Source organism: Cheilinus undulatus, linkage group 18 (assembly GCF_018320785.1).
Source record: "Cheilinus undulatus linkage group 18, ASM1832078v1, whole genome shotgun sequence".
NCBI classification, from domain to species: Eukaryota; Metazoa; Chordata; class Actinopteri; order Labriformes; family Labridae; genus Cheilinus; species Cheilinus undulatus.
This window is the reverse complement of record NC_054882.1, coordinates 31386624-31413792: the sequence shown is the minus strand read 5'-3', so window position 1 is coordinate 31413792 and position 27169 is coordinate 31386624. Positions and strand designations below refer to the sequence as shown.

At 38.1% G+C, this 27169-nt stretch overlaps 1 protein-coding gene across 1 annotated transcript; it reads right to left on the bottom strand.

The window, feature by feature from the left end:
- nol10 (nucleolar protein 10) lies at window positions 1–27169 on the bottom strand. Its single transcript, XM_041813243.1, has 21 exons — window positions 27012–27169; window positions 26279–26324; window positions 25386–25484; window positions 25216–25293; window positions 25094–25131; window positions 24595–24731; window positions 24430–24495; window positions 24230–24290; window positions 22834–22919; window positions 22445–22523; window positions 21997–22146; window positions 21181–21247; window positions 19808–19860; window positions 13010–13136; window positions 10945–11024; window positions 10688–10786; window positions 9049–9141; window positions 8340–8516; window positions 7378–7679; window positions 4692–4794; window positions 1–566 (listed from the first exon to the last, which is right to left on the bottom strand). Exons 1-21 carry the CDS (start codon window positions 27075–27077, stop codon window positions 429–431), a joined length of 2145 nt encoding a protein of 714 aa, XP_041669177.1. The 5' UTR covers window positions 27078–27169; the 3' UTR covers window positions 1–428.

The following is a 27169-nucleotide window of genomic DNA, read 5'->3' as shown; positions in this document are numbered from 1 at the left end:
AGGTTTTGTACTTAATGTAATCTATAGTACAAGAGTTGTTCATCCATGTTGTTTTAACAATAAACAACAAAAAGCATTAAAAATACATTTTTACACACATATTACCAAACTTTCTTTGCTGTGATAGCAGAATTCAACAGAAGAATTTACAGTCTTGAAACTTTTAATGGCCTGAGTGTTAAAAAAGACGCAGGGAGTTTCTACTCAGTATGGGTGAAATTTGCAGGGAGCAGCTAAACACATGGTCCAGACCACCCAGGAGAGAGAGACAGGCCTGTGTGTTCGTCTCCGTCAGTCTCTGCCACCGATGCATCGCGTCTCCACTGAGTCTCTGCAGCTTAAAGATCCATTTTTTAAGGCATCTGCATGTGCCTGTCATGATGTGGGCCGTGGACGTTTTCAGTGAAGACAACACTGAGCTGCTCTCCTCAGTACCGGCCTCTCCCTCTCCCTCTCCCCCAGCCTCTGCCCCGGCTGCTGCTCAGGTGTCCGGCTGAGCGCCTCAGCTTCTTTCTCTCCTCGTGGTGCGCCCATTCTGCCTGCTGCTGCGTCCTCTGCTGCTCTGACTGCAGAAGGGAACAGAATAATGAATGTTAAATATATGCAACCTAAATGTTCACTGATTTAGCATTTATACTTAAGGCAAAAAAGGGAACATTTTTCAAACCGTATTTTATGTTTATTTCACTGTGCCTTTGTAATATTGTCTCACCTATTTTTATTTAAGCAGGTTTCTGCCTTTTCACACAGCTTTGATCCACCATTCCCCTACTTTTGACCTGTTTATATACTCAAGCTGTTTACACTTCCCTTTTCTCTTGCACCATGGATTGAAAAAGCTGATACACCCCTGTCAAAATGGCACAGTTTTGTGATGTACACCATGAGGCGTACATGCATCATTTCACAACTTTTCTGCGTTTACTGAAACCTATAACCAAGGCCACTCATGACGGAGGATAAAAGGGAGAGCTTTCTGGGACCCAGCAAAATAGGGGGCCCAAGAAGGTCAGCAACGTAATGCTCTATTTTACAGTTAATCATTCATAACAATATTTTATCATTTTATTTTTAACCTGAAAAATAACCACTCTTATCAAAGCAAAAAAAAAAGAAATTAATTTATTTATGCTGTAGTATAACATAGACTTTCAAACTTTAAACCCATTCTCTTAAAACAGAATTACCTTTTTTGTGATGTTAACAATGTGGATGGGCACGCTGGCTAAACCATTTGTAAAGTAATGCCTGATTTCATAGCTAAGCCATGATGTGAACAAACATCAGGATGCTAGAGAATAAAGTACAAAAAACTGAAATAACTTTGAGGTAAAAAATAATTAAATAATTGCAAAAAGGCAAAAACAGTGAAAACTGGCAAAAAAGAAAGGGTTAAAAGTGGCAAAAAAAAAATGTAGAAGAAAGTGGTGATGTTTGGTGACAGAGTGGCAAGAATGGATTCAAGGAGGAAAAAATGGCATACAAGCAACAAAAATTTGTTAAAAAAAGGCAGAAAAGAGCTAAGAGTGGGCAGAAAATGGTGGAAAGTGGCAAAAATTGGGGGGGGCAGGTGGCCTGTTGGTTTTAGGCGCGTTCCATGTATGCTCCACAGCTCAATCGCCCCTGACTTGAATTCTGCCCACAGTCTTCCTCTGTCAATAAAAGCATAAAAAGCCAGAAAATAAAATCTAATCTAAAAAAGTGGCAAAAAAATTGGTTAAAAGTGGCAAAAAAAAATGCAGCAAAAAGTGGTTATAGAGTGGCAAAAATGGGCTTAAAGGGGCAAAAATGGGTGGTAAAAATAGTGAAAATCAATTGAAAAGCTGCAAAAATTGGTTGAAGGTGGCTAGAATGGGTTAAACAAGAGGCAAAATGGACAAGAAGCAGAAACAATGGGTTAAGCGAGCAGAAAATGCTGAAAAAAAGGGCAGAAAATTGTGGAAAGTGGCAAAAATTGGTTAAGGGAAAAACTGCCTTGAGTAGTGGAAATTAGTTAAAAATAGCAAAAACAGATTAGAAGTGGCAAAAATGGGCATCAAGTGGCAAAAATTGATTAAAAGAGGCAAAAATGGCTCAAATGTAGAAAAAATGTGTGGAAAAAACTGTTGGAAATGGTGGCATGAATAACATCAGTACGTCAAAACCCAATTAAAGCTTGACACACTTTTCAGCTCCAAAACGAGGTAAATGTTAGCCATGACAGTAGCACCAATGCTTCTGATCCAACACACACTGATATCAGTGAATCACAACTGGGGAGGGCTCATCGCTAGTTTGCTCACAGGCCCATCCAGTTCTTTGTGCAGGCCTGTCTTTAACATATACAATTCAGGATCAAATAATAAAACATTTTTAAAAACTGGTTGCATAAATATGCACACCACTAGATTAAAATTTTTTGAATCACCCTTTGATTTGATTACAACATTCAGTCTTTTTGGGTAGGAGTCCATCTGCGTAACATTTCTATACTGGGCAAAATGTACCCACTCTTCATTGCAAAAGCTTTCAAAATCTGCCAGATTATGAGGGCGTTTCCTGTGCACAGCCCTCTTCAGGCCACCCACAGACTTTTCAGCAGGATTCAGGTCTGACCCTTTCTAAAACTTACCTTTCTACTTTTTCTTTTCATGCATTTTACTTACATCACACATTTTGCCTTATGCTTACTTTTGTTCTATTGTTTTAATTTTTGCTCACTGTTCATCTTCTCATCATTTGCTCATCTGTTGTGCTTCTGTCTGCTTTGTGCTAAATGGGCACTTCAAAGAGTTTGACATCCAACAGCCCAGACTGCATACAGACGTGGCCTAGGATACCTTAATTCAGACTGGACTGGTAATGGAAATGCAACACGTATTGCCACACATTAAGGACCACCCTGTCAACTGACATGATCTGCTGTTTTCTGCCAATAAACAAAAGGCTTGGCTTCATTTATGTCTGTCCAGTCTCGCTTGAAGTGATGGGATTAGTGGCTCTGTTTAGAGTTTTAGATTGTTTGGGTCAGCTCACCAGTAAGAGACAATCTTTCAGCTCCCAAAAAGCTCTTCATCTGGTACAATTTTGCCTTTTTATTTCTAAAAACGACACAAAAAGAAAAAAGGGAAACTGCTTCTCAAGCGGGAGGCGTTACCAACCATTCACAAAAGGAACTGACTCATCTCTGAAAATAATAATAATGATAATAATAATAATAAAAAACTATGACTCCTCATTAGTGGTCTTGATTTGAGTTGTCATTTAATTTCATGTCATGCAAATTCAACCAGTCACCAACAAAGTTGCTCAACAGTACTCTACATTCAGGAAGTATTCAGACCCCCCTTCACTTCTATTTTATTTAGTTGCAGCCTGATGCTACAATCGACCAAACAATAAAAACAAACAAACAAACAAAAAAAGTGAAAACTGATTTTTTTTGTTTTGTTTTGTTGGCAAATGAATGGAAAAGAAAAAACTGAAATATCACATTGACAAAAGACCAGCTCCGGTGCCTCCCATTACTTTCAATCTTTGCTGAAACGTTTCCACACCTTGATTGGTGTCCATCTGTGGTTAATTAAATTGACTGAACATTTAGAACAGCTCTATAAATAAGGACCTCACAGCTGACAATATATATCAGAGCAAAAACCAAGGCCATGAGGACAGAGGAACTGCCTGCAGAGCTCAGAGACAGGATTGTTGCAAAGCACAGATCTGGAGAAGGCTACAAAAAAATCTGCTGTACTGAAGGTTCCCAAGAGCACAGTGGCCTCCATAATTCTCAGATGAAAGAAGTTTGGCACAACCAGGACTCCTTTAAGAGAAGCCCGCTTGGTGATTGCAGAAAGCTCTACATCAAAGCCAAGCCTCTTATGTGTTTGCATTGAGGAGAGGTTTTCCATCTGGACACTATGCCATGAAGCATAAGAATTGTTGTCCTTGTAGAACTTTGTCCGATTTCTACACAAGGATCTCTGGAGCTCAGTCAGAGTGACCTCTCTTACTACGGCCTTTCTTCCCCTATTGCTCAGTCTGGGTGACCAGCTCTTGGAAGAGTTGATGTGCTGGTTTGTAGCACACAGCCAACATTTTAAATTTAAAAATCGATCATTAAAATTGTATCTTATACATTTAAGGTGTTCAAATAAAATACTGAAAATACAGCAGCTAAGCTATAAATTAAGTTTGTCTGAATAAAAACAGAAACCATCCTAAAACTAGACACATTACTTAATGACATCTAACATGGCTTTCAAAGTAGTGGATTATTGTGTCATAAAATACCATAAAATAAATAAATAAATCTTTACTGTGGCAGGAGGGCTGATATTACACGTATCCTGGGCATATATAGAGTTTATTTCTCACATCTTTGCTTGAGAAATATTAAAACTACTGAGATGTGGATTTGAGGAGAAGTGCTTTAGAGTTTCCTTAAAAGTTCTGAGCAAAATAAAGAGGGTTTCATATAACTCTTTGGCCTGTGTGTTAGCGTAGACTGCATTTGCACTGGAAAAGGATCTCAATTTGTATTTTTGCTTCTTGTAAAGTCGTTTCTCAGGGTCTACACTATGACTTTTGCTTTTTTATCTCAAAGTGTTTTATTCAAATGATGCTTACCACTATGACGTCCAGCAGCCTCCGTATGCTTCTCATAATATGCAAATTCAAAGAGAGAATAGCGAAAAATGTGAACAGCTTACCTTTTTGAGAGTGAACGTCAGCTGTTTGCTGCCCACTGCAGTGTCGGCCATGTTGTTTGTTCCAGAGTTCTCCTCTAGTTTCAGACGATCCTCTAATGAAGCCCTGAAAGGACACACACATTTTTTAGACTGAAAACATAAAGCAGCAAGGACACGGCCTAACTGTCTGTCTCTGAACTCTAGCGCTGTATTTTTGTTTTCTGTCAAATATTCTTATCACTTCAGGACAATGTGGCAGGAAAACAAAATCCCAGATTTACAGCAGGGTCTTTTTTTTTACTAAATTAATTTCACGCTGCCAATTTTTCTCACCTCTTAGCAGCTATTTCTTGTTCGCTGCTCTTTTTCACAGCTCATTTATTTTTATTTGTTAAGGAACAAAAGACACAGACGTTGACAAGTGCCTAGGATTTGTTTTCAAAATCATGACTGATTACAAAAGTTTGACAGCATATTGGATCTCATTTTTCATTTCATGTTTAAAACTCAATTATTTTGCGTTTCAAAACAAATTTCTAAGTTCATATGTGTTTTATTCATATTTGAAACATTTGCTGTTTAACACTGTTATGCTTTATGTCAGTGGTTCCCAACCTTTATTCCTTGCCACCCCCACACATACTTAAAAAAATCCCCTCCCCATACATTTTTTCTTGCTAAAATATAATTACAATGTTGTATTAGAGCCCCTTATAGAAAATCAAAACAATGATGAAGCTCTATTATTAGCAGCAATAAACTCAAAATTCTCAAGTGTATAAAGTTGGAAATTTACAAAACAATAACTGTTACGACCACGGTCGTCATGTATTTTGTTATTGTATATTGTATCTTGTGTTTGCTTCGAATTGGTTGTGTCTGGAGCGTGTGTGGTGAGTGTGTGTGGCTCATGTGCTCTCTATCTGTCCTATTAGGTGTGCTATCGCCTGCTGCTGATTGGCTGCTCTGGATCCCGTGTGGACAGGTTGTAGGCTGCTGTGAAATGGGGCGTAACTATAACTTTCGACTTTGAATGTCATAAATAATGTAAATGAACCAAAACTTAATGTTTTTGGTATTATAAAGCCAAAAATTTAGCCACTTATTCAGTTTCATTTTCTTGTAAAATTTTGACTTAACAGTGTTGCAAATTTAAGACTTTATCATCTCAAAAAAACAGATCCTCTTATTTTTGTTATCTCTTAGGGTAGCCCCAATACACTGTCATATATTATGTTTCTAATCTAATAGTGAAATATATGCACACCCAATTTTGATGACATCAGAGCAGACAGGGCTTCGCGCCCCCCCTGAAATCTTTGTCGCCGCCCCCTAGGGGTGCCCAGACCCCAAGTTGGGAACCACTGCTTTATGTAATAGGCAGAGGGTATGTACAAAATGACTCACTGATGTCCAGTTATCCCTGGTTAAAGTAATCTAGTTAAGGTTAACAATAGGGGTGCAACGATACACAAAATTCACGGTTCAGTTCGGTTTGATACGTTTTTGTCATGGTACGATACTTTTTCGATACAAAAATAGAGAAATTTCCATGTCTTTTTTTACTTGTTTACTGAAAATTAAATGTATCTGGTGCAGCTATACCTGACACATGTTCTGCTGTGCATACTTAGCACCATATAAAACAAAAACAGCACCATGTAAAAGTAAGAATAATATTAAAAAAATACATTTATTTGATGGAGAAATCACCCATCTTACGTGGTGCATTCTTAGCAGCAGAGTATATATTAAAAATAAATTGCTCAATAAATGTTTTTTGAAACATTTGAAACATTCTAACAACACAGTATCAACCAAATACAGTACTATATAATTTGGGGGTCCCTGATGGTGTATTTTCTGTTTTTGACAGAATATAAAACAAACACACCCAATCCCTGACATGAAAACAATTTTCACCATAGAACCACTGTTCTATGGTGTACAATTCTATGAGAATATTTAAAAAAACATCAAATGAAAAATTAAATGTATCTGGTGCAGCTATACCTGACACATGTTCTGCTGTGCAGAACATATCCACTGAGCTTTCAGCACAGAGCGCCTCATCAGAAGTTGATGAAATAAATATAAAATTGCGTATCGTTCAATTCATTGGTCACGGTTCGGTACGCACTGTTATGAACGATTCAGTATAGATACATGTATTGTTGCACCCCTAGTTAACAATTAGGTTAGAGATTTTCATTACCAACTGTTTGTTGTTGTGCCTTTACTTTGTAATTTGTTCAGTCTTAAGCCACGAGCACTTATCTTCCTGTTTGGATAAAAACCTGTTTTTTTCCCCTTTTTTTAAGGAACTTCTAGAAAGTAATGACATTAGCTTTATGACACAAAAGAACCTGCTACGGATAGAAAATTAAATGAAAACGGCTCAAGTAAAAACTCAAGTGTCTGAAATCAAAGTGTAAATGACATTTACTTTTCCACTGAGCTGTCTGTGAGTTAACATATTAACACTGATGGACCTAATTATAACCCTTGGTAAGCTGTAAAACCTTTCAATATTTAAAAAACATCCTTACCTTTACGTTTGTAAGTATTATGTTATTTTTCTGAATCCACCCACTGAGAAACCACAATAACAAAAGACTGAAATGTAATGTGGATACGTTTAAATGAGTGTTCCTGACATCAGACTAGCCCTTCTCTATGACCCCTTAAAGACGTTTTTAAGACGTACTTTTGCAGTTTCTGCTTGCGGGCGATGTCATTAAAACTTCTGAACTCTTCCCCGGCTTTAATCTGATAAAACTGCGGCTGACTTGTCTTCATGCCATTTGTGGTTTTCTCTTTTCTGTTCCGTTCCCCGTCCAGCAGGACGGTGCCGCGGTCCGCTTCCTTCCTCTCCTGCCGTCGGCGGTCTCGGTCCTCCTGTCGCAGCAACCTGCGCTGCTCCCTCACCTCCTCCACCCAGCTCTTATCGTCATCCGAGCTCTCATCAGAGCTGGCTCGACCCTCGGGCTCCTCCTCGTCTTCGGCTGCCTGGAAGGAGAAACAAAGTTATGATGTGATTTTTTTTTTTTTTTATATAATATCTCCCATCCGTATCAGCCTTCATTAACACAGTTTGTGGAAAACACAGCTCTGCAGAGAGAAAAAAACAGATGATTGTGTCCGGAAGGATTATGGAGCGTGCAACCACCACACTTATTTAAATATTTCCAAAACAAAAGCTAAAATGTGGAAAGCCACTAATTTATGCCATTCTGCATGCTCTCATATTCTTCCTTAGGCTTGTTATAGCTTTTCAGTGCCTACTCACGTGGAGCTCAAAATCTTCAAGTCTCATGTCTGATACCTTTAACTCATACTTTCATTGGTTTATTGCTGCATTCTAGTGCGGCACAATTTGGCAATAATATGTGAATATACTCTACAATATTGCGACTGAGATTGACATGATATCAATGGTCTACTTGGTTGGTTATCTATGAAAACTTTAGAAATTGTGATAGTTCTGAAGTTTCTATTTCTCAACTCAAAACATACAGTAATTTTTTCAAAATGAATGAGTACTTTCCAAAAAATAAAAAGTTTTTCCTTTGTTGAAAATAAAGGTACTTTTAGAAAGTGCAATAGTGGCACTATAATAAACTCAAAGACCTTTACAGATAACCAAACTACTGCTAGCTTTGGAATTACCTTTTGGGACTCAGCAGCCTGCTTAGCCAGCAGTCGCAGCTTCTTCTTCCTCTTCTGTTCGACCTTGGAGACGATGGGGTTCAGGAGGCGGAAGTCTTCGCTTTGCTCGTCCACCTGGAAGTCTGGGTTTTCAAACATCACCTTGAAGCGGTCGTCTCCCAGGATGCTCGGGAGAGCCTGCAGTTTGCAAATATTGAGATAGGAAAGTTAAGGATGTACAGACATCACTGTCTTCAAATCAAGTATAAGTGCTTAAAAATGCCAGATGGTGAATGGATTTGAGTTTTTATAGCACTTTATTAGACGTCCAATAACTCAGTGCATATTTCAGCCATTCACTCACTGATAACAAAGGCTGCTATGTAGAGTGACCATCAGTATCAGTTCATCTCATTCATGTCTTACCCAAGGATGCATCAACATGTGGCTGCAGGAGCAGGGGATCAAACCCCTGATCTTCCAGCAGAGAGATGACTGACTGACTGACTGAATTTAAGGCCATGGTTTATGTAAATAGTCCACTGTAAACTGAACAGTTTTAAAATTTAATTTCAAAGACATTTTCTGTTCAGACAACAATATTTTGTCTGAATCTGTTTAGACAACACGATCTAAAAACTGACAAAAAGAGCTCAAGTATAAATGCCTGGTTTGACTAAGCAAAGTTTAATACATGACCACGCTGATTTTGTGATACATATTTTCTTACCTTGCCCTTCTTCTTCCTAGCCACCATCTCTAGTTCATCGTCGCCTTCCTCCATCAGCTTGAGAGCCAACTCCTTGTTCACCTTGGGCAGTTTCTGTCTCAGTCAGATCACATTGCACAGATTATAAGACACAAAAGCAAAGTGTAAGTATGATCCAGTCAGGGTCATCTGTGAATAATCATACATGTGTTAACTGACAATCTGTAAAGGTGAACTGCTGTGTTTCCCACAGAATGACACATAAACTTTGGCCTGGAAAGGTGATATGTATGATGATATAATCAAATCTCATTATTTTCAGTTGAATGGCAATAATATTGGGGCTGTCAAAAGATGAACTTTTTAATCGCAATTCATCTCAGAATTTCTGTGGTTATTGGGATTAATCGCATCCATTTTATCGCATTTCCGCTATTCTCCATCTTTCCACAGTCTTATGCTAAGGGTAACTCATGTTAAGATCTTAACATGAACTTTATCACAGGAAAGAGAACTTGTTTCCGGTCTTTAAGGAACTGACTTTGGCTGGTCCACTGAGCTATCTGTGACCTTTTTTTCACAGAGAAATGAGTCACAAGAAAGAGAAACACAATATCTTTATCTGATTTCATATCTTTCATATCTTTATCTGATATTCATTTTATCTTTATCTTTATCATTGAATTTCCCTTCGGGGATGAATAAAGTTCTTGTATTATATTCTTGTATTGTATTGTATTGTATATCTGCAGTGCTTTCGGTTTGTGCTTTTTAAAGTAAAAGCACTGTATAACATTTCTGTAGAGAAACTCCCTTTGTTTGTACAGAATACTTTTATTTAGAATTTTTCCCAGCACAGTTTCACTATACAGTGAATAAAGTCACTTGTAAGGTGGTTTATTGAGGTAAAACTTATGAGGAATGACAGGGCTTTGAAGAGCAGGGAGACGCTGCGAAGATACACTCAGGCATAGTGTCAAAGCTGCAACACAGGAGCTGGAACAGACACATGCAGTGCATGTGTGCAGCAAAACATGCAGCCGGTCCAAAAAGCATTTGCTTGATGACATTGTTACACCTTCCAAAAATGCTAGTAAGATTTGCAACGGTGGGAGGAACTAGCAAGAATTAAGGGTTTTTCCATGAAAATTTCCAAGTAAACCTACACGTCCTGCAATTTTTGATTGTTAAAAAACAATAAACTGTTTATTTTGGGCGTCTAGGACCTCTGTTTTTTTTTGTAATGGGACCATATATCTTATCATATCATATCTTTTTGTCATTAAGAATATCCCTGTTGGTGGTTCATACAGTATTTCCTTTTTTGGTCATTGGCTGAATAAAGTCAGAAGAAATGTTTAATGTTGATTAATGCTATATAAACTACAATAATGTATAATAAAAACAATATTGTTTACCCTATAACTCAATTGAAAATATATCACTATATCTTAATAAAAGAAATATACACTTCCATTCCTCATATGTCCATTCAAAATATTCAATGGACAAAAAAGTATTGCCATTATTCCTCCTCTCAGTAAACACAAGAAACAAAAAAAATCAACATATCAGGACATGTTTTAACACTTCTAACACTCTGTTGAAGGGAAATATGTACACACATGCAAAGATGATAAATTTAACCCAGACTTCTCACCTTTACTTGCACTCTCTGTGTCCTGGACTCCTCAATCTTCTGCCGGATCTTGTCCTTACGGTACTCCTCGTATGCAAATGGATTTGCCATGCTTTTGACCTGGAGCCAGACCAAAACATCAGTACTGTCAAATCTTAACCTTAAGAGAAGCAACACATTTACAGCAGGTCTGCAACAAACTATACGCTGAAATTAACAACTCAGCAGCATACTGAAGGATGTAAACACAGTGTTGAAGTCATAGTACGACATCTTACCTTGTGATATAGTCTGATGTCCATGAAGTAGCCGTGCATGTAGGCTCTCAGCATAGTTGATCCCACAAGGTGAGACAAACCTGAGAAAAAATAACAAAAACACAAAAGAATAAGAGATTAGTTTATGCCTATATGTCGGAGAAAGCCAGAGTCGAAGGCATTATGTTTACAGGTTGTCTATCACAAGACCACTCTGATGGATTTTTCTATAACTCTGCACAAATGTCCACTCTGACTCGAGGATAAACTGAAAACCTTTTAGAGGTGGTAATAAAAGGTCACAAACTAACCAGGTCCTTTTCCTTGACCTACTACTGTTCTAGTTTCGAAAGTAATTCATTAAAAGCCTTGGATCTAAGCAGGCGTTTGTCAGAAAAGTGCAGAAATGATCTCATTAATGTGGACATTTATAACATTTTAACTTTCATTATGGGTATAAAGCTAGAGACAGCTATTCACTGGATTAAAATTAGATTAAGTCTGGATGGTTATGGTCGTCATTAATTTTGGTTTTCCTATTAAATGTCCCCCCAATTACCACCAAAACATTCACATCCATGATACTAACTGAACAATTTAATGAGCAGTTTTATTAATGCATGCTAGAATGAACAGATCAGTTCTGCTAGGGTTAATTATTCTTGTGTAAAAGTGTCATTTTAAAATGAAAATTCAGCAGTGGGAAAATTTCTTCTGTGGGGATGAAACATTGACTCTTTCTGATTTTATTGAAATTACCCAACATTTCGTTATACAATCCAAATTTTAATTATCACTGAAACCTTCTGCAACAGCTGTGATTTAATATCATGACAAGTAATGTCCAGATGGCATGGAAATAGGTTTGATTACACAGGTGACTCAAATAAAAAGCCACAGGTTGGTTGGGACAGAAAAACTTTAAGGGCAAAGTAGACGTCAGAGTTTCTCTCCTCTAGACTCTCGTCTGTGCCACAGCAGGGCACTGTCTGTTTGAATGCAGAGCAAGAGACAAAAAAATGAATGTCTTCAAAAGCTCTTTCATGACTTGGTTTTAATAATTAATGTTTAACATTTTAATGTTAGTTCTTAATGTATTTGTGAATCAGAGTTTTGTTGTTTTTATCGCTGTGATGCCAAAACTCCCATCTGCACAACAAATCTACCTTTTTGGGTTGAACCTTGAAAACAAAGTGACAATGACTTTTGACTTGTGCATTGAGCTTTCAGTGAGTTTTTGAAGTGAAATGAGACATTAAGGAGCAGTGGTGGACTTATTTTACATTACTGTGGCTGCAGGGTGATGCTGAAATGGCTTAACCAAGGTGTGCTGAAAGGGACAATAAAGTATGTGATTAATCATGCAATAAAAAAAAACATTAATGCACTAATTTTGGTCATTATTGATCACTTCATTTCTGCCAATACTGATAACTACCTTTTAAACTAATACAATAATATCTAACTACATAAAAATATTACAATGTGTCTTTAAATCAGAGAAACTCTACCCTGAGTTTACTCAGTGGTGCAGTAGCACACACCGCTCGTGTTGATTAACGAAAAAGGATTTATTACGTCAATGCCACAAAGAATTTGGAGTGGCTGTTCTTCCTAAGATCTCCTATCAGCAAGTTCAGCCTTGGTGTTACATAACCGGGCCACATTACGTGGCTTCTGTAAACCAACACCGCTGTTCCCCTCCTGCCCCCCTCCTCTCCTTTTATTCCACAGCAGCCAACCGCCTTCCTGCTTCTTGTCATTTGATCTCTTTACTGCTGAGCCTGCATTCCAGTGTTCATTCAACCCTTCCAGTGTCCTCTTCCCCCTCTCCCACTACACTTTCCTTACCTAAAGCCTCTCAATCATTCCCCAGGCCTCTAGTTAAACAGTCTAGCCGCTCGTGCAAATCCCAGAGGCGGCAATGTGACTGATTCATAGTTTGGGTGTAACTTTCTGGGCTGGCCTGAAATTCCCTTTCTATTCATCAGCCTCTTTGACCTCTAGCCTGCAGCGTAAAAGCAGATATTGCTCTGCTGTTTATTCCTCTGTACATTCAGGTTTGGCTGGAAAAACACAGTCTCACCCAGATTCTCCAGGTCCTTGCGGGTGACAAACTTATAGTCGTCGTACACAGTGCTCTCCGGGCTCTCCTCCAGCTCCTCTGTCAGGTTGTCGAGGAAGGAGCACCATCGTGGTGCAGGGCCCAGAGCCTAAAGAAATACACATACATGAACTTAGCTGAGATTTAGACTGTGGGGAAGTGTGAAACCTGTCATGTGTTTGCTGAAACAAAAATAGATTCTCGCTTCATGTTTCCATGGCAGGTGAAAACACTGTTATGTTTGATTTTCCAGATAGACTGTGGGATTCTGTTGATCTTTAACTAAATGTAATGCAGCAAAGAGTCCCAGCTTGTCTACTGGTCATTTTAACACTGTGCCCTTTTAATTATAAGTAAGGGCATGGTGGATATGATGCCATGAAAAATATAAAAGGGTTGCAAATTTAAACATAATTATCTACTTTTAGGGCTCCTTTCAGTCATGGGCATTAAATTATCGGCCTAACTTTTCTGATATGGTGCTCCAGAGAATGTTAAAAGGCAGTTATTAACTGCTTTTCTTTCCCCCACTTAGTCATTTTAGCTACCATCCTTTTAGGGATACCCCCATCGTGCTGTTTTTTTTTTTCCTTCTTTTTTTTGGCCACCAATAAGAGATGTAACAACATCTAAATTTTACATCACAATAAACATGACCAAAAAAAAAATCATGTTCATCAATATTACTATGGTTATAATTTGCTGAAAATACTCAATAAACTAATGTTTTGTCGTATGAAATAAGTTCATCAAGAATAATATTTTTTAAAAACTGTTATGTAGCATAGAGTACTGTGAACTTTTTAGCATTAACATTAAATTATTAACCTGTTTAAAGTAGACATGTAAACTGTGCATAAACAAAGTTGCTTTGATAATAAGGTTGACAAAATATTTTGAACTTTGAGCTTTAAACAACACATCATCTATCTCTTTATTTTTTATGTTTTAAAGGAGAGAGAAGTACCAAAGTTAGCAATGAATGAACAAATATACAAGACCCCCTTACAAATACTATTTTTCTATTGCTGGTGGAAAGATAAAAGTTAAAAGATGCATTTTTGTTAAAGAAGTAGTAAAATGTAAGTAGAGCTCAGGTTATAAAGTTAAAAGCTCATCATTCCATTTGGTTTATCTACTTTATATTGCTTGACACAACAACTAACTGAGCTTTCCTGATGTTGCATGTAAACACACCATGACATATTTCCATTGTAATTGTCAGTTGTCCAAGCTAACCATGAACACATCATATTATAACTAACTTTCAGCTTGTTAGTAAGTTACGTCAATTCTGCTGACTTTACAGGGGTTTCAACACTGGGTTCATATTTTTAACTAACAAGACTTACTACAAAGTTTAGGAGCACTTTTCACAGATGATCTGAGCAGATGAGGAGCAGCTAAAGCCAGTGAGTGCATGTGCCTCCCACAGTGTGAGTTTGGTCTTCTAAGCTGAAGGTAGGCTACGTGCTCTGATACAGCAAGAGAGCAGAGGAGAAAGACAGCGATATCTCAGCTCCCTGAATAGTTTCCTTTAAAATCCCTGTAAAGTGATATAAAAATCTTTATTCTGGGTTTTTTGTATGACAAATTGTGTTATGAACCACTGGGCCAAATATTAGTCAAGAGAAACATCTGAGTTTATAAAATTAATCTTCAAAATCAGGAACATTGAATCAGTAAATCTGCTCTTGAATGGTGTGGTCGGTTGAATGAGCTGAAGCCATGCCCACTCATAAGAAATATGTTCCTCAAATTCTAAAAAATGCTAAGACCAAATCTAAAATAGCTGTCAAAATTGACACTGGTTTGTTTAAACACCAAAAAGTCCAGATTTAAATCATGCTGTTGGTAAGATTTGAAAAAACAAGGTAACGTGACTTCTTCATCTTCCTTCAATCCTGATCCGGGCAGGGCCGGGGATCCTGGGCCCACCAGGTTCCAGGCTGTAGGCCAAGTCAGACCTGTCTCAGGCAAAACTTTTGAGCATCTGAGCTTTATTTTTTGGTTGCAGCTCACTCCTGCATGCACTAAGATGGAGGGCCCATTCGGTGACGCTCATGGTTTAAGTTGTGATATAACGATGCAAAACTTGTTGACCATTACCAAAGCAGCTAAAGTTAGGGTGATGTTTATTCATTTTAATGAAATATATGCACATCTATTGCTAAACAGCTGGACAAACTTAGATGGATTTGATAATAACAGGCCATGACACCTACCACAATTACTTTCATTATGAAAAATGTGCAGTATGTGTTGCAGGAATTTAAAGAAATCGTGTTAACGTGTGTTCGTTTAGTACATTATGACTAAAATTTGCACCCACGTTATCATCTTTGCTCTCTATATTGGCTGCAGGGCTGCTGATTCAATGCTATTGTTGTTCAGCATGATAATGTTTCAGTGGTCTGACTCAGCTCAACCTCGGGAGGTTTTCTGCATCCTGGCAGCTATTCATACATTTGGTTATTGATCGAGGTCGAGAGTTCTGTTCCAGCAGCAAACCTCCATGTGACTGCTGGGAAGTAGCCCTGTTTTATATCTCACCAAGGAAAACAATGCAGAGAGAAAAACAGCTGAACTGGGCATTTTTGTCTCCTATCACTTACATTACAGCCTCCATAAAGAGAAGGCAGTATTGATGAAGCCATAAATATCTACTAAATTGTTATTATGACAAGTTCTTTACAGTGAAATATTACAGGGGAACTGGGTATAATTTGAGGTCAACAACCTTGGGGGTTAAACATTTCAAGAAGCCGATTGAGGGAAAGAGTTGAAAAAGTAAGCAGCATGATGTCAGTCTGTCCGATTTCCTCTGCTCTAGTGATGACTGGTGATGAGCGAATTATCCACAAATTATCCTCTGTTGGCTTCCTGATTGGTCCACTGAACCACTAATCAGAGAGCCCGCTCTCATAGCAAACGTTGCCAGGCTACTCCCCCTTAGACAAACTCTCACCTGGGCCAAATCCTGGGATTTGCTTGTGAGAAAGCGTCCATTAAAGTACCTTTTAGAGCTTTCAAACCTGCTTGATTGTCACCAGGATTAAAATTCTGGTCTTGCGTCAACCCTACTTCTATTTGTTCTTTCTTGTATCCTTTTACTGATTGTTGTTCCTCAAAGTCCAAACTTTGTTCGTCTTTGTCTTTTCCTAGAAACGCCGAGCAGATCAAAGATCCACTCACTCTTTGATTTGTCAGTGAAGAAGAATGAATGGATGAGTTGAAATCTTAATGAAAAGGCTGAAGGGTTTATCTGGATAATGACGTCAAAGGGAGTCACACGCTGAGGTTAAAGATGAATGAGAAAGCTTTGAGTCAGCCTGCAGAGGTAATCAGAGGTGTGTGATGGGTGCACAGAGGGCTGACAGCAGGTTTCCAAAGAGCTTACATTACAGTAGGGTAAATGTCAGGTTGCTCAGACAAGTCTGAACACTGACTTTTTCCTAGAAGTCTGCTTCCTGAAGCCATAAACAAACATGTTTAAAATCTCTGTCAGGTCAGGAGCCACCGTTTAAAACCCAAATGTGCTGGCTGATCTCAGCGATGGTTACACAAAGACTACCTCATTAAGGAAAAGACACTAAATGATGCCACTTATGGTGAACAGACTGACTAAACAGAGACGTGTTAAAAAAAGAACATATCAAAGGCCCTCAGAAGTATACAAACATACACTTAATTTTTCTCTGTTTATATTAAGTAAACTTTTAATGTTTTTAAAGATTGAGAAATGAACACACTATCATGTCAGAACCAACTTTGTTATCCCAAGAAAATGGCATACAATTCTTAAAAATTTACTTTCATGCATGGCAAGACAGAGTAAAATAAAATATCGCTAAACATCCACTTAAGGCTAATGCACATCACTGGCTGACTTATTGTCCGGACACGCATTTGCGACACACTGAAAACAGCTCTGTGACCCAATTTTGTGTCCTGACCCACCAGCTGAGAACCACTGAGCTAAAGGGATAGCATGGATGCATTTGTGCCAAAACTAAAGCATAAAGTATGTACGAAAAGTACGAAGCTTTCAAGTTTGTCTGAGTCACCATTGTTTAAATCACCAATTTCACCACTAAACCATACTACAATACAATACAACACACCTGATGAGACAAGACGATAAGATAGGACGCAATAGTCACGTTTACATGGACACTTTTATTCCAATCTGATTGAAATCAACCCGATTAAATGTTTTGGGTCAAGCGTTTACATTGTGTGTGATCCATCCAATTCGGTGTTTATATGTGCCCGTTTTTTATCGGAATAGCAGCCACCGCGTCAACGGTCACCACTAGCAACCATAAATCATGTGACCTGTGTGTCACATGATTTATGGTTGCTGGTGGTTTCCAGTGGTATATAGTCCCGCTGCTCCGTTATTGAGGCCGACATCCCCTGAGTCTTGGCTTCTCCACTACCGGCCATTGAGTCTAGTGACCTGTTTCTGCTGGCAAGAACGGCTCCTGACAATACGTCACCACGCAGTTACGTCAAGACAAAAAGCATGCGCAGATAATGTGATACAATACATTACGAGACCATACGATGAGATAGGACATGAGATATGTTGCGATGATATACGATGTGATTCTTCAGACAACTTCAATGTTTGCCAATATCACAAACCTGTTATGATATGAGCCTTCTTCAATTCAGGAGCCTATATTATCTAAAAGCTAATATTCTGCACTAATTTCACACAGTTTAAGGGAAAAAAAACAAAGGAATTTTGCAATGTAATTGCCGAAAGGTTTCTTTGTGTTACAGACTACAATCAATCCCTCAAAGGAGGTACGCCACAATGAACTTCTCCCTCTCTGTTTAGTTGCAGAGCCTTTATTAGACACTATTTCAGCCATGGGTAGATAGTGACACCAATTGTATACAAAAAAAGTAATGCAAATACAATCAGCAAAAAAAAGGGGGAGAGGCCTGCCCTGGTGTTGTCTATGTCTGAAATATTTCCAGACAGCCAAGAGAACAGAAGACATCTTGGACATCCTCTTACTCTTAGCTGCTATCTTGTTTGAAAGTTCAGGATGACACAAAAACAGAGACACAACTTGCAGCAGTGCTAATAGAGCGCAATTTTTAATTATTGGCGGCTGGTAAAGAACAGAATGCAATGATTTATAAATCTCATAAAGCTACACTTTATTCACATAAGAACATAAACAACATATCGGAAATATTAGCTCATTCTGGTAGCAGCAACACATCTCAATGAAATAGGGACAAGGTCACGTTTATGATTTTAAACCTTGTCCTGTGTCTTCTTTGCAAGATTTTTTGTTTTAAAATGGGCAAATACTTTCTGTTGATGAAAGGCACCCGGACTCTTCTATTGTGAAGCCATGCTGTTGTGATGGATGTGGTATGTGTTTTAGCATTATTTTGCTGAAATATGCAAGGTCTTCCCTGAAAGGGATGTTGTCTGGATGGGAGCATATGTTGCTCTTTAACCTCTATATTGATAATTCCTTTCGAGATGTGCAAGCTGCCCACGCCATAGGCACTGATGCAACCCCATACCATCATAGATGCAGGCTTTTCAACTGTGTGCTGATAACAAGCTGGACAGTCCCTCTCCTCTTTAGTCCGCAGGACTCTTCATATGTTGTTTCCAAAAATAATTTCAAATTTTGATTCAAGTGACCACAAAACAGTTTTCCATTTTGCCTCTGTCCATTTGAAATGAGTTTTCGCCCAGAGATAATGGCAGTGTTTCTAGATCATATTCACATATGGCTTTTTCTTTGCATTATGCAGCTTAAACTTTATGGATGACACGACCAAAGGTGTTGACAGACATTGACATTGACATCTGAAAGTGTTCCTGACACCACGTGGTAATTTCCAGTACAGAATGATGTCTCTTTATATTGCAGAGCTGCCTGAGGGCCCAAGGATTACAATCATCCATACTGACCTTCAACCTTGTCCCTTACACATAAATTTCTCAATATTCTCTGAATCTTTTGATGAGGTTTTGAACTGCAGATAGTGGGCTATTCAAAGCCTTCGCAATAGTACGCCGAGGAAAAATTTTCTGAAATTGTTCAAAATTTTCAGACACAGTTCCTTGCAGTTTGATGAACCTCTGCCCATCTTCACTTCTGACAGACTCTGCCTCTCTAAAATGCTACTTTTACACCCAGTCATGCTACTGATGGGTTGCCATTTAATCTAATTAGTACAAAATGTTCCTCCAGCTGTTTTCCATTAGTACCACTTACTTTTTCCAGCCTTTTGTGACCTTGCCCTACTTTTTGAGATGTGTTGCTGCAATCAAATTTAACATGAGCTAATATTTTTCAAAATGGTAAAAGGCCTCAGTTTTGACATCTGGTGTGTTGTGTTTGCTCTATTGTGGGTAAAATATGGGTTTATGAGATTTGCAAATCACTGGATTCTGTTTTTGTTTACATTATATACTGTGCCCCAACATTTTTGGATGTGGGGTCGTAAATAAACCTTGCTGGCACATGTTCATGAAATCTGACCATCACCTGACAAAACAACTTGGAAGATATGACCATCAGATAATCTCTCTGTGGCAGAGAATTAATGTGCGTGCTTGTCCCCTCTCTTCTTGTGCTTATTTTAATCTCCCACACCACCTACGTAATGTCCTCCTTTTCAGTTACTCTTTCTTTCATCAGTTCATCACATGTTAAACAGGATGGGACTCTGACCCGTCAGCTGCATCCTGTTTGTAACGTTACCCATCAGGAAAAAAGAAGTCTCTAAACTTACCGGGATGTAAAACGTGCTCATCTTTGGATCTTCGTTGGCAGTGAAGAGCATACCTGTCAGACAGACACAGGATGTAAGACAATGCGAGGAAGGCATATAGATATTAATAGAGCTCACCTGCAGCGGAAATACTCGTTAGTTACACTAATGTGCATATGAAGGTTCAAGAAGTGTTTAAAAATAATACGGGTTAGTCATGAACAATTTAGACCCTTTTTCTTGGCCAAACAGTAGAGGGAAATGAACACCCTTTTTAGGCAGGTGATAAACATTATAGTATAAAAATACAAGCATGTGTGTGCTGCGCTAGAAAGAGAAAACTTAGGGCTATTTATGAAATGGGTTTAATAATCACTTTAAAGTAAAGTGGCAGTATGGGTTTGTGTGAACCTGTACAGCACGCATAAAGAATCTAGACAAAGTGTAAAGGCCAAATGTGTCTGAAAATTTCTGTACAATGGCGCCACCTTGAGGTGATTCAACTGCATTAAGGTTGGCTGTTGTTCACTTAAGCCGTTTAAACACAGAGACTCCTAAAAATGTTTGAAGACTTTAGGACAGCCTGCCCCTGAAATCTTACACTGTTTCTTATAATGACATTTTTTTTGCCTTTATATCAACGTTACAAGTAACTGTAACTGCAAGTGTCAGGGGAAGAGAGGGAAGGAGCAAAGTGGTGAGCAGAAAAGGTAAGAAGCTGCTTCTTTATGTCCCCAATGATCACATTGATTGTTTAATGTAAACATCATTATTTTTGCCTGCTTGCCTGCAGTGTATTCTCCAAAATATCACCTGCTGTGTTCTCAAATTAGCTCACTCCCACTTCATGAAGCTGGAAAGAAAACTTGGGGGTTACGTCTGGGTGAAAATGTGGCTGTCTTTACACATGCAGTTTGCCTAGAAAATGTCCAGCAATTGCTCGTTGGATGCAACAACGCACTACAGACTGCTCCTTTAACTGACATGATCTGTTGTATTTTGCTAGAAAACACAAGTATGGATTTATTTATGTCCATCCAGCCTTGGTCCAAGTGATAGGATTGACTAAATTTTGGGGGGGATCTGGATTATTTAGATTATTCAGATCAGTAAAAGGTAGTTTCCAGTCTTTCAGTTTGCACACAGCTTTTTATATCCTTAAAACAACAGAAAAAGGGAAAACAGAAACTGTCTCTCAAACAGGAGCCATTGTTTACTTGGAGCCAGCTCTTAAAAATGGCTGAATAAGGACTCACACATTACGACTCCCATGAATCTTATCCTGTCATATTGAGTTGTCACTTCAATCAAAGTGGTAACCTTCAAGATTTATAAGCTAAATGGTATATCATCATGTTCTTTAAAAGCTTACTCAATGGAGGAGCTCTTCTCACCTGAGTTGGGGTAGATGCAAACATCGTTGATGTTGGTCTGAGGCTGTATGGAGGAGAAGATTTTGCCCTGTGGAGTAAAGAAAGAATATATGATGATCTAAAGGGTGAAGACACATGTAGACTGACTTAATTCAATGAGTTAATGCTGATTTCTAAATCTTGGCCCCATTTCATAACATATTTTAAGGTAAAATGTAAAAAATATACAAAAAACAGCTCTTGATTGCTTTAGATGTCATCCATAAAATGAGATATAAAGAAAGAAATGTATATCATGAAGCATGAGCAACATACGTCCACTACACATTACTGTTTGGATCACTGGACTTATGAATGAAGGAAGTAAGATGACCAAAAACACCTTGATCTAATAGGTTTATAATATGTTTTTTTAAACAGAGTCAGGGGGTTTTCTGGGGAGCATGTAAAAGCTGGTTATAAAAGAGATCTTACTTTTTATTCAGAATCAGACAAATTTCATCTGTTTTTCTTTTCTCAGACACAATAAAACAATCAGACCACCATCACCAAGCTCAAACAGTTAAGTGGACATTAATGAAGGTTCATTTAGTCCTGTGAAACTAAACTGCAGACTCTGCAGCTTGTTTTGTGGCTGCTGACTGAGGCAATCAACTCCAGTAAAGCTTTCTGTGTCTAATAAGTCATTTTACAAGCGAAAATGTATTAAAAAAAAAAAAAAAAACAGCCAAGAACCAGAATGCAACCTCTTAATGAACAAACATAGACTGAAATTAAAAACCATGAAAAGAAAATCAACGAATAACATGAATTCTTCACAAACAGCACACATCTTACATTGTCTTTGTTCCAGATTTTTATGATTTTGGCGTCAGCGGATACAACCAGGTCCAGCTGATCATGGAAGTTGAGGGATTTGACTGGCAGGTTGTAGAAGTGATCTTTAACTAGCAGAGGCTGGTTTGAGCGCAAGTCATACAGCAGCACCTTCAAGACAAAGCAAAGAATTAAACCGCCATGTAAACAAAATGGTATCAACTCAAGATGATTAGAATTAATTATTCTAAAATACAGCCAAAGATGTGAAATTGTTTATTAACAGAGAGAGCTAAATTATATTAAAGAAGGCAACATCTCATTGGCTGCACCAAGCGTTCTTACTCAAAATCTCTTTGTTTTCAGAAAAAGCACATTTTTTACTGGATAAGATGTTAATTTTTTTATATCCATCAGGCTTTTTTTGTATATTACAAACCCAATCATCAGCTACATATTTCTGGCTCACCTGTCCTGTGCTGGTCCCAACTGCCATGGTGAGGGAGCCGTTAAACTTCAGCGCGCTGATTGAGGGTAAACCTTGAACCCTGTCAGCAAAAGCAAAGTAGAATAACATTACCCATCATTCTGGGGTGGGGGGGTTGGTAATAAAGATACAAATAAAACCAACCAGCAGATATCCGTGATTTCTTGTGACACAACAAGAAACTAACCATGAATTAGGTGCTTAGCGGGATATTTCCTCAATTTCTCACAAATATGCACAACTTGAAACTTTGTTATTTTAAGTAGCAGTCATACATGCAGTAGGGAAGACCTCTCTGTGGTTACATATAAATTACCAGCTTCATCTCAGTTAAAATGATTGTTTTCTCTGTATAACAGCTCGGTACTTACTCAGTTCCTTCAGTGAGGCTGCTGAGGGCACAGTCCAGCATGCCCACTCTGCTGCGGACACGAGGGTCCCAGCATTCAACCCTTCCCTGATAATCAAAGAGGAAGGAAGTCAAACAGTTAAATGAGGAATATTTGAAAACCCTTAAAGGCATGCTACAAACAGCATGAGTCAGTGTAAACTCTGATGGATAACCTCTGACACAGGCAGCTCCAATTGTATGAGTGAAAAGACTTGGGGACTTGTATGCCGAGAGCAAAGTGTCTTGCTGTGCAGCTCAGATTTCTTATTCCCATGTTCCACCCCATGCAGTTTTAATTCTTACGCCCAGTGCTCACAATGTTCAGTGTTTCCCACACATAGATCTCCCTCAGGTGGATCATACAGGTATTTTTTAAATCTATATATAACCACCATCCATACACCAGAGAGCATCCACTGATATGTCCCTACAGAAAATGTTGGTCTGCGGGACAATTTCACATTTTAAAAATTAAGCTTTTCAAACCAGTGACACGTCGCCAGTTTGCTGATGTACATGACTTTTTGAGAGACAATGCTAGCAGCATTAAAAAAGCCATGGACAAAAAAAGATTTTTAACAGATTTGCACATACAATACTGCTAAACAAGGGTTTGGCAGACGGGGAGTGAGATTGTGGAGTAGATTTTGAAACAATGTCTGTGTAAACTGTGTTTTTTATTAATTTATTTACATTTGATTTACTAAGTTAGGGAAATCTGATGTTGCACATGAATGATTACCAGTCTAAGCCTGACAGTGAGGAACATAATGTTAAATACGGTGTATAACCTGCACTTTTATGACCTTTTTTTAATCTCAAAACTTGTGCACACTGCAAGAGACCTAACATGACTGAAAATTCATCCCAATTTATTGTTCTCTGCAAGCATCCGCTTCAACTTCACTGCTCAGAATGTGAAGTCGAATGTTGAAGAAAGCAGCAGAGAACACTCCTCAACAACAAGTGACAGGATGAGGAGAGCAGAGCAGCATGTGGGCTGTGAGTCAATCTCATCAATGCAGGCTGAGAGCTGAACTACTATACAATAGAGAGTAGATGTGCTGACTCCATACAATGAAAGCAGGTGGAACTAAAAGAGCAAATAAGCTGTATAGAAAGTGCACATTGTCAAAATTTGTCACACAGAATGACGATTAAAACCTATTTCCCCTTTAGGAGATTTCAAAAATGGACAGTGGCTTATACACCGGATTTTAGAGTAGGTTATTAACTTCAACATTGGTATGAGATTGGACCAAAAACCCAGTAACTGGACCATTCAGAGTGTCTACACATACACAATCATTAATTGCTCTCTTGTCTCGGTTATTAAATTGTGTTTCATTTTGCACACAACCTGCTACGACACTCACCTCAGAGGTTCCCGTGGCAAACAAATGATGGACGGGGTTGATGTCGCAAACATTGTTCTCTCTGGATGAGGAATCAAGATAAAATTCCAAATGTCAGCTTTTAGAAAATTTAGAAAAAACTACCAAATACCTCTTATCAGGTTTTATTCATGTATGACTGCACATGAAAACATTTAGGGCAAACGCCTCATTCTACTTACACAGCGTCTGTCTGGAGTGAGTTTAAGAAACGTCCTTGTTCCAGATTCAGCCTGAACACCTCTGAGCTGTAACGTAAACATAACAATGTCATTTGACCAGGTTACTCCTACTAAAAACAGATCTATTAGAGTGTCTTCTCATTTATTTTACTTTTATACTCTCACCTCGTCCCCACAAAAAATAGATCACAGGAGGGGTAGTGATAAGAAAAGTCCCGTCCAAACTTTGGGATCCGTGTTTTGTAGTAGTGTCCGTGCTGTGAGTGGAACTCTACATATCGGTCACTGTGCAAAAACACCAACTGCACAAAACACAGAAAATATTTAACATTAAAAAAATACAAAATCTTCAGGAAGGACAATGAAACATTTACTCCTTATGGTGAAAATACTTCAAAGATTTAAGGGACACAATTAAGCCTTCAATGTTTTAAGAGTGTTAATGATCCTAAGGGGAAAAGAAACTATCCATGTCATTAAACATACCCTAATACTAGTATCCTAGCAATAGTTAAATATCAAAGTGTGTACAATAAAACTGATCAACATCGGATAATATTAAGTGTAATAAAAGGTAGGCCATGTGAAGCATAAAACCCAGATCACTCATATAAAAATAGAAAATCAACCTTGGACAGTGTGAGCAAGAAGACCTTTATCTAACCTTTGAGTAGTCATCCGACAGGATATCAAAAGCCACAACTGAAAGAGAAAGGAAGACTATTGGTCAGATTAATGCACTCCACATGGATGACATATGAAAAAATGCTGTGTGTGCCTCCTTACCGTCTGAATCCAGACAGCGCTCAAACTTCAGGGACAACTGGTAAGTGTCATAACAGCGAATCCTGGGTTTGTAGGTGCCTGAAATCAATCAAAATGAAAAGCTGACAACTCTTTTCTCTCCTACCTTTATGGAGCATTTATAGAGATACTTTTAGAGAGAGTTTTTTTACCTGCTGCCAGGATGAACTGACCATCTCTAGACACTTTGATTGAGGTGCACACTGTGGGCATCTCAAAGTCCTGAATGAGCTCAATCCTGCGCTGGATATCTGAAGGAAAAGATAAGAAGATTTAAAAAAAATCAGAAAAATGTGTAGGATGTAATTTACTGAATGTTGAAATCAAAGGTGAATATATTGAAAAATATCTGGGAATTATTTTAGATTCACAGTTGAAATTTAAAAACCATGTTAAAAAGATCTGCCAAACTATCAAGGTTAACCTTTGCCATTTAAAGAAGATGAGAAACTGTTTGACAACCATTTGTGCTTTTATTGTTCTGAATTCCATGATACTTACACACCTGTCTTATGATTTAACTGCCCAAAACCAAATATGCCAGTGATCAAACCCTTAGAAAACATCACTGCAACTTTAAGGAGATACGAAATTTTGAGTTTTAGTCATTTTATTCACTTCCATGACGTAAAGTTTGTGTTTGAATTGACTTGGTCTTGCACCCCTCTGCATAAACATCAAGACACTACAGAGCAGCAGCAGATCCAACTTATTACAAACTTCTCCAATTTTAAGAGAGCCAGTCTGGTTAAAGCAGCAAGGAGCTGCACTTGTGTCTGATTTTCTGTAATAATCTCACTGCTAACTGTGTTTTTACAGTTTCATATTGCACTCAGTTCGCCTTTTTAACTTACTGTTTTAACCTCATAAAAGCTCCCTTAGGGATGGGTATTGAAAATTAGCATTTTTTTTTAAAAACTATGATACTTGCATGGGATTGCTGTTCTCGGTTTGTTTGTGTATACTGCATCAATCCCTAACAAATAAACCAGAAACAAAGACATTTAACTGGTCAGTCATGCTGAAACTGTAGCATCCAACTCACCCACATCTTTCTTCTGTAACTGCCTTTTCTTCCGATCTGACAGCCACTGGAAAAAAGACATGTGATAAGGACTTGACATTAGGACAACCATTAGAGAGGGCATAGAAAAAGCAACAAGTTCAAAGCTTATATCTATGATTAATTTTGCTGGCCTTAGACTCTGGTATAGTTTACTTTTGCCTGTGATAGCACAACTGATAAATCACATAATGTAACAGTAAATTGTCAATATTGTCAATTCTTAATTGCTTTTAAATACAATGTGTGTATCAATACACACTCCTTTATTTTAATGACCAATAGCATCAAAAGTGCCAGAACTCTTAATTATAAAAATTCGTTGGCAATTTAGGCATTTTGAAGGAATTTGCTTTGATTTTTTAATTTACAGTAACATTGTTTCACAGATTATGTGCATTAGACTTGTTTTTGTTGCCGTTTTATGACAGATATTGATATTGCTTGTTAATTACTAGTATCGTGTCGAAGTTAAAAACCCTGGTATCGTGACAACCAGCAATTAACCAGATCACTTGGAAATAATACTCCTGCTTGATCTCTACTTAATTCAATGAAAACTAACAAATTATAACATATGTTACCAAAGGTACATGAAAAGAAGCTAAACGTTACTCTTATCATATTAGCTGTCTTTGCTAACTAGCTAGGTTTAACCATTATCTTTCAAGCTTGTAAAATGTAAATACGTGTCACAGCCGAGCTGTTTTCTCACCTCAGGCAGAGACTTTCCGTGGCTTAAATTATAAATCTTCACATCGTTCACACTGGAAATCTGCATCGTAGAAAGTTAGTAGGAATCTGGAAACACATAACACTGTTTCTACACACCGGTAAGCTGAACTGAACCCACGTTGTCACACCGGAGCAAAA